The sequence below is a fragment of the Rhagoletis pomonella genome, unplaced genomic scaffold (genome assembly GCF_013731165.1).
Source record: "Rhagoletis pomonella isolate Grant_MI unplaced genomic scaffold, Rhpom_1.0 Rhpom_scaffold_00009, whole genome shotgun sequence".
Taxonomy (NCBI): Eukaryota; Metazoa; Arthropoda; class Insecta; order Diptera; family Tephritidae; genus Rhagoletis; species Rhagoletis pomonella.
The window spans coordinates 16,307,459-16,319,018 of NW_023458563.1; the positions used below are offsets into that span (position 1 = coordinate 16,307,459).

At 38.8% G+C, this 11,560-nt stretch overlaps 1 protein-coding gene across 1 annotated transcript; it reads right to left on the minus strand.

Moving 5' to 3' along the window:
- Positions 1 to 2,496: 2,496 nt before the first annotated feature.
- Positions 2,497 to 3,108, minus strand: LOC118745424. The gene has a single exon (XM_036478878.1). The coding sequence runs from the start codon at positions 3,106 to 3,108 to the stop codon at positions 2,497 to 2,499; it is 612 nt and encodes a 203-aa protein (XP_036334771.1).
- Between the last annotated feature and the right edge of the window lie 8,452 nt (positions 3,109 to 11,560).

Consider the following 11,560-nt stretch of genomic DNA (forward strand, 5'->3'; position numbering starts at 1 on the left):
CCTACGCAGAAAGGTGTTCTCTGCAAAAGGTGTTCAGCCCCCCTTCTTTGGCTACACAGAAAGGAGAATTCTACTGCCTGAGGGTTATAATCCCTAAGTGCGGCGGAAGGCCGCCTACGCACAAAGGTGTTCTCTGCGAAAGGTGTTTAGCCCTCCTTTTTTCGCCTGATAACCACCTTGGGATAACTTCTTTTATTTAAAAACCCCACAGATTCTGTTAGTTGGGTTATATTCCACTTCAAACTGCTCAGTTTGCCTCGGAAAATGCCGTTTTTACCCCATTTTCAAACGGTTCCCTAGGGGTCTGTGGGGGGTCCCCAAGGGGGGGGCTTTTCGTAAAGTGGCGACTGGCCCCTTTCGAATGAGGGGGGTTTGGGGGGCCACGCCCCCTCCCCCTCCGCCCCTTACCCCAAAAACGATGGGCCAATAACTAAACATTTCCCGAAATTCAATATGCATAGTCTTAATTCAGACGAAATACCTTAAATGTCTTATTAAGGAGCGCAATGGTTCTTACGGTTGTCTACCTTTAAGGTCATTTGAGATTGACTCCTGGACAACGTAATCCTGGTGTCTCAGAATGAAGCTTTAACCCACAGTAATATTCACGTCAATTGGGCCAATAAGAATACAAGGGAGCTCGACATAATCGGCGGTGAAGCACGTCGATGGAATCGGATATTCACGGCACTTTTTCTCACTTGGCAATTTTTAGTAATACCTCGGCTCCAGCGCCACACAGTGGGGCAAAAAAAGTTGCTGTGGACAAATTAATTTTGAGAGCCCAAATATGAACCGATTTCAAGTTTCTTTTTTTAAATAAAAGATAATTAAAAATCGCGTTTACCTATCCGTGGCAATTTTTTATTTATTTATGTTCAAAAGTGAAAGAAAAAAAAGATATACGTTTGAATGCTTTTACTTTTTTGCAAAATTCTTGAAATTAATCTCAAATGTCTGCAATTATTTAAAAAATTATTCATAAAAATGTTTCCATAGGATAGATTTTATTTAAAAATATATTGCATTTGTCATTTATACTAATATATATTTAGAAGCCGTATATTAATTTACTAATAATCTTGCAAGATGTTTATTTAAAATATATTACAAACTCTAATAACATTCGTTGATGCAGATGGATAAGTATAAAGATGAAGCTGCTGCTCAGAATACGTCCCAAAAAGGAAGAGAGAAAAGAATATCGAAATGGCGGTGATTATCTTCGATTGGGTTCTTAGCAACTTCCTACAGGGTTGCACTTCTTGTGACATTCAGAAGCCGAGTTGCCACAGTACTCCCCCTAAGTCCACCGCAGGTTCAACGATAGTGAGCTGGAATAGCAACATGTCGTTTTGGATGATTGAACTTACTAGACGCCATTGGGGGCTCTGGTAACACATTCCGAGCATAATCGGCTTCAGGTAGTTGCAACGGCTCGTCGTCCTTTAAGATGTACGCCGACTTCAGACGGTCGATTGAGATGGATGTTTCCCTGCCGTTGACGTTGATTTTGAAGTGCTTGTCTGACCTATCTACAACTTTGTAAGGGCCGGTGTACGGGTGTGATAAGGATGGTATAATTGAATCGTCCCTGACGAATACATTCTTACAATTTCTCAAGTCAGGATGTATGAACACTTTGCCTCTCGTATGCCACGCTGTGTCAGGTGCCCTTACCTGTCGCATAGAATTTCACAGTTCAACCACAACTTCTGATTCCGTGCTATTTGTTGCATTGTCGACAAAGAACTCTGAAGGAATGCGAAGAGTAGCCCCGTACACCAGCTCTGCAGGGGATGCTTGAATATCAGGCTTGTACGTCGTACGCAGACTCAACAAAATGGTCGGTAAATATTCAAACCACCGCTCGTGGTTATGGCACAATATTGCTGCTTTCATTGTTCTATGCCATCTCTCTACCAACCCGTTGGACTGTGGGTGGTAAGGAGTGGTTTTCAGTTTCAGCTTAAGGGAGCTTTTCGAAGTATCGTGAAGCAGCTGCTGTAATTCTCCATCTGCTTTCTGGTCTACCGCCAATTCGTTGTAGTTGATATGCGTAACTTCCAAGGACGAGATGCGGGGGCGAATACCTTGGGATGACACTAAATGCCCGAGGAAGGTTATTTGGTTACGATCGAACTCTGACTTTGACACGTTGATAGCTAAATTATATTTCTTAAGTTTTTCAAAGAGCTGACGGAGATGCGATGTTCAGCTGGCCTTGTTGACGCGATACAGATGTCATCCATATAACTTCGAGTATAAGCCGTTGAAAAGTTAGCGCCGCACTGCGCAAACCAAAGGTCATGTAGACAAATTCGAATAAACCGAAGGGTGTGGAGATTGCAGTCTTGGGTATATCATCCGGGTACACCAGCACCTGGTGAAAGGCTTTTTGCAAATCGACTTTGGAGAATATTGTCTTACCTCGAAAAATATTGGTAAAATCCTGCAAATAAGGTATCGGGTACCTATTCGGTACTGTGATGGCATTTAATGCCCTGTAGTCTCCGAAGGGGCGCCATGTGCCATCTGCCTTCCGCACCATGTGCATGGTCTACATACACCTAGTCTCATTAGGCTTTCAAACTCAGTGCGCGCTGCTTGTAGTTTATCCGCCGACAGGCGTCGGGGACGAGCGAAGACGGGTTGGCCGCGAGTCTCAATGTAATGCACCACCGAAGAATTTGTCATAACGCCGGGCTGTGCACGTCGTGTTATTTCTGCAAATTCACCTAATAAATCCGCGAACGGAGACGAGGTGTCGAATGACTTGATTGATGGGTCTGTACCCTTAACTGCCTGGGCCACGGATTTCAGAGACGTGCTATTATCAATGATTCGATTCCTTTTTAAATCTATGAGTAGTTCGAAATGCCTGATAAAGTCTGCGCCTATTATTCCAGAAGTAACGTCGGCGATCAGGAACGTCCACACAAACTCGCGGCGTAAGCACAGATTAACTTTCAATATAGCTTCTCTGTACACATTAATTGAGGTGCCATTTGCGGCAAACAGTTTCATAGTAGTTGGTTTATGGTTGACTGAACGTGAGCCTTTTGGTATCACAGACACATCGGCGCCGGTGTCTATTAAGAATTGCATATTAGTTGTAGTGTCTGATACCTTAAGGCGGAAAAGGGCTGCTCCCAGCTGTTTGCCTGTACTGGTTGCAGGTTCAGCCGGGCAATGTCATTGACCTGAATTCTTCCTTACGTAACCACACTTGCGCGCATTGGCTCTAAACTCCCGGTGATACCAGCAGCTTTCGTTGGGCGAGTTGCTCTCAGTTCGTCGTCGCGGTGAGTCGAGGCGGCCTCCTGAACGTGAACGTCTTCGCGGATCATAACCACGCGTTTGCAATGATTCGAAACGACGCGAGAGCTGCGAGATTTCTTGCTGAATGGCCTCCAAGGCTGACGAAGATTCCTGGCCTGACTGGTGAGTGGGGCTCGCGGTGGCGGTAGGTTTGTCTACTGAACTTACGGTGCGAAGGCCCATTGACTCTACAATTGCGTCCGCGAACACGCCTTTATCCAAGGCGTCACCTTTCACTGCAATCACTGCTGCTGGTGCGTGCGGCGGCAAACGTGTGGCCCATAAATCCAACTGCACCGCTTCGCCCAGAGCATCGCCTGCGACTCGACGCATCTTGTTATAAAGTTGACTAGGCTTCATATCGCCCAAAGGCATATCTGACAGAAGCCGCTGCAAACGCACTTTGCTGGCTATCGGCAAAGTGTGAGGTTAACCTCGCCTTCACATACTCGTACCTATTTTGCTGGGGCACCATGTCGATGATTGATCGAAGCTCTTTCAACCTGCTCGGTGGGACCTGAACCATAACTATGTTAAACTTTTTCAAGTCTTGAGTTATACCTGAAGCTGTAAACCAAAATTCCAGCGACAAATACGACTCAATGTTAGTTGCGGTCATATTTGGTGGACTTATTCGTGGAGCTGCTGTTGCATCAACTCAGGCCTCGTTTACCTTTTGATGCAGATTGGGTTGATCAGTTGAACTTTCGTCGTCCTCCATCCTCTCCAATTTCATGCTCAGATAAATATGAAAACGATACTCCAGAAGGACCAGACGCAGGCGTGTCGTAACCTCCTGATCACGTTGGGGTCACCTCTTTAGAAGCCTTATATTAATTTACTAATAATCTTGCAAGATGTTTATTTACAATGTATTACAAACTCTAATAACAAATTTAAATGCTGGAATTACTTGGATTCGTTGATGCTGATGGATAAGTATAAAGAAGAAGCTGCTTCTCAGAACACGTCCCAAAAAGGAAGAGAGAAAAGAATATCAAAATGGCGGTGATTATCATCGATTAGGTTCTTAGCAACTTCCTACAGGGTTGCACTTCTTGTGACATTCAGAAGCCGAGTTGCCACATATATTTTAAAGCCGTTTTTTCGTTTTTTCTGTTCGAAAAACTCGGAAACAGCTGTACCGATATTTTTGAAATTTTGGGCATCGACTCCAAACTATCCAAGGATGATAATAGATCAAAAGCAATTTCGATATATTCAATATAAATAAATAAAAAACTAGATCCATTTTAAAAAATCGCCACGGATAGATCGACACGAAATTTAATTATCTTTTATTTAAAAGAAAGAAACTTGAAATCGGTTCATATATGGGCTCTCAAAATTGATTTGTCCACAGCAACCATTTTTGCCCCACTGTGCGCCACCCGGCGGGTCAAACTGTGAATCTAAGTATCCACTCAGAAAAAAGCATTTCCTTAAAACGAGGAAACAGTATCCTTATTTTAGAGCTACTATCTTTTCCTTAATATTACGAAAAATTTACTCAATTTGAGATGTTTTTCCTGAATTTAGGTTCATGCTTAAAATAGGGCGTCATCAATTTCAGGAAGTAAATTTACTCAAAGTAAGTAATAATTTCCTCCACATATATAAGTAATAATTTCCTTAAATAATTTTGAATTTTGTCAGTACTGTTAAAACAAAGTTTTTGCTTTCGTGCAAAATGTCGACTGTGGCGTGGCGTGAAGACTACTGCTTCTGGTTCTGAGATCGCAGGTTCGAGTCCGGTTTGGGGTGGTTAGAGTATGGTAAGTCAATTATTTCAATTTAAATATACATTACAAATTGTAAAATTAATTTCATATATGGAAGAACCTAAATCTCAAATATCAGAAAAAATAAATAATATTTTTTTTAATAATTTAAAAAATTACAATTAAAAAAATAAATAAAAAATATTCAAAAACAAATTCCTGCTCTGGAACTCGAACCTTCCATCTCTCGACTTGCCTTCCAGAGCTTTTCTCTGTCAGCCCATGCCACCGTTTGAGTGCTACGAGCAAAATAACATACTTATTCCTTTCACTCGAGATGAAAGCAGTGATGGAAAAGTAGGCACAAGGTGCCATTTTTGGCTTTTTCATTCTCAGAGGCATTTTTGACACAATTCATCCTGTTCTGGCACAATCATAAAATATAGAAATTTAGCATAAAATGCCAATATATAACAAAAAATCACATACCACATTACAGATTAAAAAATTACAACAAGTGAAAATTAAAAGCACTAAAAAATTAAAATAAGGGCCGTAAGAAATATTTACAAACCGCTGAATTCTATTGTGAATACGCAGTACGAAAAGTCAGTTTTCGCAACAACAAGTTTTTAATTCAGAATTTTTAGAAAGATTCTAAGTTTGCAGTTTTATAGTCCATTAAATAAAAGTGCAAGTTTCTGCAATATCCCAAAGATGTTTGATTTTTTTTCTGACGCTGTCATACATTTTCATAATATTCGTAATTGGAATTCTGTGTAATTTTGCTATGAATTTATGTATATGTCTAAGGAATCCTTCATAAAAGTGATTTACTGTAATAATTTAGTTAATTAATAATTATTATATTACTTCAGTGTTTTTTTAAAATATTTTCTCTAAAATTATATTGCTCTTAAAACGCCTTAAAAGAAATTTAATTTTGTGGCACTCTCATCTTTTTTTCGGCACTATTTTTGAAGAACATTAAGAACATTAGGCACATTTTGAAATTTTGAAAATCCATCCCTGGATGAAATGGCAAGTAAGTTTTTCCTAAAAGCTAAGGAATTGTGTTTTCCTTAAACTGAGTCAAGTCGTTTACTCATATTAAGGCAGCCATATCATTGGAGCCATTTTAAGGTAATATTTCCTTAAAATAATATACTTTTTCCCTAGCGTCAAGGAATGTTTTTTTTTTCTGAGTATCCACAGCCCCCTCAATTTCGTTCAAATAGGTTCACTGACAAACCCACGTACAGAAGAATCATGTATACATAGAAAGATACGCAATAGTTTCAGTACGTTTGAAAGGCGTCACGCCCCCTTTTCAAATAGCCTTAAGTACGAGTACTCTACCATGAAAACTTCCAGAATTATGCAGTATGAAAAATTGGGTTTGTATTGGAGATGCTAAGTCCCTTTTTCCAAAAGCCGCAATTTTTCTTAATGAGCATGAGATTGATTTCATATATCTCCATACCATGTTCGAGTACCCTCCCATGAACACTTCTTGAGATATGCAGTATAAAAAATTCTGTTTGTATGGGAGATCCCACGCCTCTTTTTCAAAAACAAAAAAATTTTTCAATGAGTATGTGATTTATTTCATATATCTACATACCAAGTTCTAGTACTCTACCATGAATAATTCCAGAAGTATACAGAATAAAAAATAGGGTTTGTATTGGAGATGCCACACCCTTTTTGCAATAGTTTCAATCCTTCTTCAAGACTATGCCACTGATTTCATATATCTCCATACCTGTTCGAGTACTTTCCTATGAGCACTTCCAGAGATATGCAGAATAAAAAATTCGGTTTGTATGGGAGATGCCACGCCCATGTGAATCTAAGTATACAAAGACCCATTCAAACACACAAAAAATTTCGTTCAAATAGGTTCACTTACAAACACACGTACAGAAGAATTATATATACATACAAAGATACGTAGTAGTTTCAGCACGTTTGAAAGGCGACACGCCCCCTTTTCAAATAGCCTCAATTTTCTCTAAGAGCATGGGATTGATTTCATATATCTCCATGCCTAGTTCGAGTACTCAACCATGAACACTTCCGGAAGTATGCAATATGAAAAATTGGGTTTGTATTGGAGATACCACGCCCTTCTTTCCACAAAAGCCCCAATTTTTCTTCATGACCATGCGATTGATTTCATATATTTCCATTCCATGTTCGAGTACTTTCCCATGAACACTTCTAGAGATATGCAGTATAAAAAATTCGGTTTGTATGGGAGATGCCACGCCCCCTTTTCCAAAAACATCAATCTTTCCCATGACTATGCGGTTGATTTCATATATCTCCATACCACGTTCCAGTGCTCTACCATGAACACTTCGAGAAGTATGCAGTATGTCAGATTGGGTATTTATGGGAGGTGTCACGCCTCTAATTCCAATAGCCGCAATTTTCGTTCATGATAATGCCATTGATTATATATATCCCCACACCAAGTTCCAATACTCAACCATGAACACTTCCAGAGATATGCAGTGTGAAAAATTCGGTTTGTATGGGAGGTGCCACGTCCCTTTTTCAAATAGCCCCAATTTTTCTTCATGACCAGTGTTGCCATTTTAGCCGTTTTCCGGCTAGATTTAGCCGGTTTCGATAGCAAACAGCCGGAGAAATTTCGATTTAGCCAGCAGCCGATTTGTTAGCCGTTTTGCAGAAAAAAATTAGCCGTTTTTAGCCGATTTTGCTATTTTCCTTGTTTTCTTAAATTTCAAATATGTATATATGTTTCCATTTTTGACTAAGCCACCCAAAATCTGTTAGAAATGGCTACTAGCCTTATCGTGGAGAAAATTTTCATGTCAGGCGGGGCTATATAAAATTCGGCCGATTTCGCTTATTTTTATTTTAAACGAATATATTTTCTCTAAATAAGGCCGTAACGGGGATTTTCTTCATAAAATGTTTGTTATAAATGTCTTAATTTTAACTGTGAAGTTTTATTCGAAAACTTAGAAAATAAGAAATTGTTTCACTGTTAAGACACTTAAGATGCGTTTGTGTTTTGATATAGTGCCAACAAACAGAATAAATATTATATGTAGATATTGTCTTTCCTGATAGCGCATATTCAATTCTGCCTAAATTACTAAACCTCATTTTTGCCAACTCCCCAAGTTTTAGGGTAAGGGAAAAATTAATATTTTCAAGCACCATGGTCGCATATGTATTTTTTTAAACAAACTTTTTTGCTGAGAACTTATTTAAATTCCAAAAACCGAATGCCAACTTGAATTAAAGGAACCAACACTGAAGTGAGTCAAAATGAAAATAAAAGAGCACAAATTTCTATGTAAAACAAAAGTCTCTGGGAATCCTACGAGACATCTGCCGGTCATATGACCGGTCATCCAAATGGGAGATCTGCGGTCTTTTGGCATCATATTTTACATCAGAATTGAAGGGATTTCTGAAAAATCTGACCAGTTCTTTTGTGTAACTGTGATTTTGCATCCCTTGTCAACATATGGCCTCGGTTGATGTTAACTTAAGGTCGTTGTTTTACTGCCTTAAAATTTAAGGGAAATTTTTACTGCGTTTTTTATGTGTATTGGTTTCTATTTGAGTGTATTGAGAATCGGTCAGTCTGAAACGGCCTTGTAGGGAAGACAATAGGTTTGTTCGTCGAAAATCCAGCGAGAATTATCACTCTAAACATCAGATAGTAAGAAAAAATGCTCCCAAATTCTCTCTTATGTAGAGAAACTTGCAGTTTTCTGTACGAACGACTTTGTACAGTCCGACTTTCTTCAACATACGTTTCAATTTCTTTGTTGGGTGTACTATATCGACTCTGGTTGAGATTGCATTCCGATTAAGAATACAGTTTTTTTTTGCCGACTACCTTTCAAATCATTGGAATTAACTAAATTAACTATTTAAACAAGTATTAACTTACATTTTTCATTTTAAAATCGCTCCAGTTTGTAAATTTTTAAATTTAACGAACTTGTTTATTCAAATTATCGTCGACAAAAAATCCCACCATGTGCCACAATCATATGTTTTTCCTAATTGCAAATTCTTGCTGGCAACATTTTTTCCGGCTCGAATTTGTAACTTCTCTCCAAGAAATAGTCTTTTTACTCGTGATTTATTTAAATAAAACATGAAACATTTTAGCCGTTTTTAGCCGGTTTTATTTACCAATTTAGCCGGTTCGTCCAAAAAGTTCTGGCAACACTGTTCATGACTATGCGATTGATTTTATATATCTCCGTACCAAGTTGTAGTACTCTACCATGAACTCTTCCAGAGATATGCAGTATGAAAAATTAGGTTTGTATGGGAAGTGTCACGTCTCTTTCCGAATAGCACCAATTTTTCTTCATGACTATGCGATTGATTTTATATATCACCATACCAAGTTCCAGTACTCTACCATGAATACTTCCAGAGATATGCAGTATGAAAAATTTGGTTTGTATGGTTTATGCCTCGCCCCCTTTTCCAAAAACAATGCGAGTATGCGATTTATTTCATATGCCACGCCTTTCTCCCCTCCTTTCCCAATAGCTCCAATTCTTCTTCATGACTGTTCGACTGATTTCATATATCTCCATACATGTTGGAGTACTTTCCCATGATCACTTCCAGAGATATTCATAATAAACAAGGAAGAGCCGAACATTAAATACCCGACGCAAATATTAAATATATGATTTTCACCTTTCCGAAAGCTACCGCTACATGGTAAGCCGGGGTGTATCAATTTTGAGTAAATTAGCGTCCTTAAATTTCAAAATATTGACGTTTCAAGCATTTCTAAAATTTACCGTTATATGAAAAGCCATAATTTTAGTCCGATTTCAGTAATTTTCATCGTTTTGCTTTTATGTAGCAAGCACAATAAAAATACCGAGTTTGGTACAAATTGGTAGAACGGTTACCGAGATACATATATGTGATCATAAGTGGGCGGTGCCACGCCCATTTTCCAAAATTTTATTATAGACGTATTTCCTGGTAAGGAATTGTTGCAAGCATCAATTTTGAATAAATTGGCTTTAATATTTACTGATTTATCGAAGATTTCGTATTTGGTATCCTGTACCAAGGCCAATAACTGCGCCAAGTTTGGAAAAAATCGGTGCAGCGGTTGCCAAGATATACACATGTAACCATAAGTGGGCGTGGCTACGCCCATTTTTCAAAAATTTATAACATTCTTATTTTTCGTCTGAAAATTATTGTAAATATCAATTTTGAGTTAATAATCTTCCGTAGTTACTAAAATATCGCAGTTTTCGTATTTCTGAAACTTACCGTTATATGGGAGGTAGGCGTGGTTATTGTCCGATTTTGCCCATTTTCAATACCGTCCATGGTACGCCGGAAAGAAGTACACGTACCAAGTTTCGTTAAGATATCTTAATTGTTACTCGAGTTATCGTGTGCACAGACGGACGGACAGACGGACGGACGGACAGACAGTCACCGCTTAATCGATTTCTCTTTTCATCCTGACCATGTATGTATACATTTGTCTATATCTATCTCGATTCGTTTTGCCTGTTATAAACAACCGTTATGTGAACAAAGTTATAATACCCTTGTGCACAAGTGCGCTCGGGTATAAAAAAATCGGCTCGTATGGGAGATGCCACGCCCCCTTTTCTAAAAACATACATTTTTTCCAATGAGTATGCGATTGATTTCATATATCTCCATACCACGATACAGTACTCTACCATGAACACTTCCAGAAGTATGCAGTATGACAGATTGGGTTTCAATGGGAGGTGTCACGCCCCTATTTCCAATAACCGCAATTTTCGTTCATGATTATGCCATTGGTTATATACATCTCCATACCAGGTTCCAATACTCAACCATGAACACTTCCAGACATATGCAGTTTGAAAAATTCGGTTTGTGTGGGAAGTGCCACGTCCCTTTTTCCAATAGCCCCAATTTTTCGTCATGACTATGCGATTGATTTTATATGTCTCCGTACCAAGTTCTAGTACTCTACCAGTAACACTTCCAGAGATGTGTAGTATGAAAAATTCTGTTTGTATGGTTTATACTACGCCCCTTTTCCAAAAACATCAATCTTTTCTATAGTATGCGATTGGTTTCATATATCTCCATATCAAGTTCCAGTACTCTACTATGAGCACTTCCAGATATATGCAGTATGAAAATTTAGTTTTATATGGGAGGTGCCATGGCCCTTTTCCCCATAGCCGCAATTTTCTTTCATGATTATGCCATTGATTATGTATATCTTCATACCAAGTTTCAGTACTCTACCATGAATACTTCCAGAGATATGCAGTGTGAAAAATTCAGTTTGTATGGGAGGTGCTACGCCCCTTTTTCCAATAGAAAAATTTTTCTTCATGACTATGCGATTGATTTGTATATCTCATTACCAAGTTCTAGTACTCTACCATGAACACTTCCAAAGATAAGTAAGCAGTATGAAAAATTCGGCTTGTATGGGAGATGCCCCGCCCCCGTTTTCAAAAAAA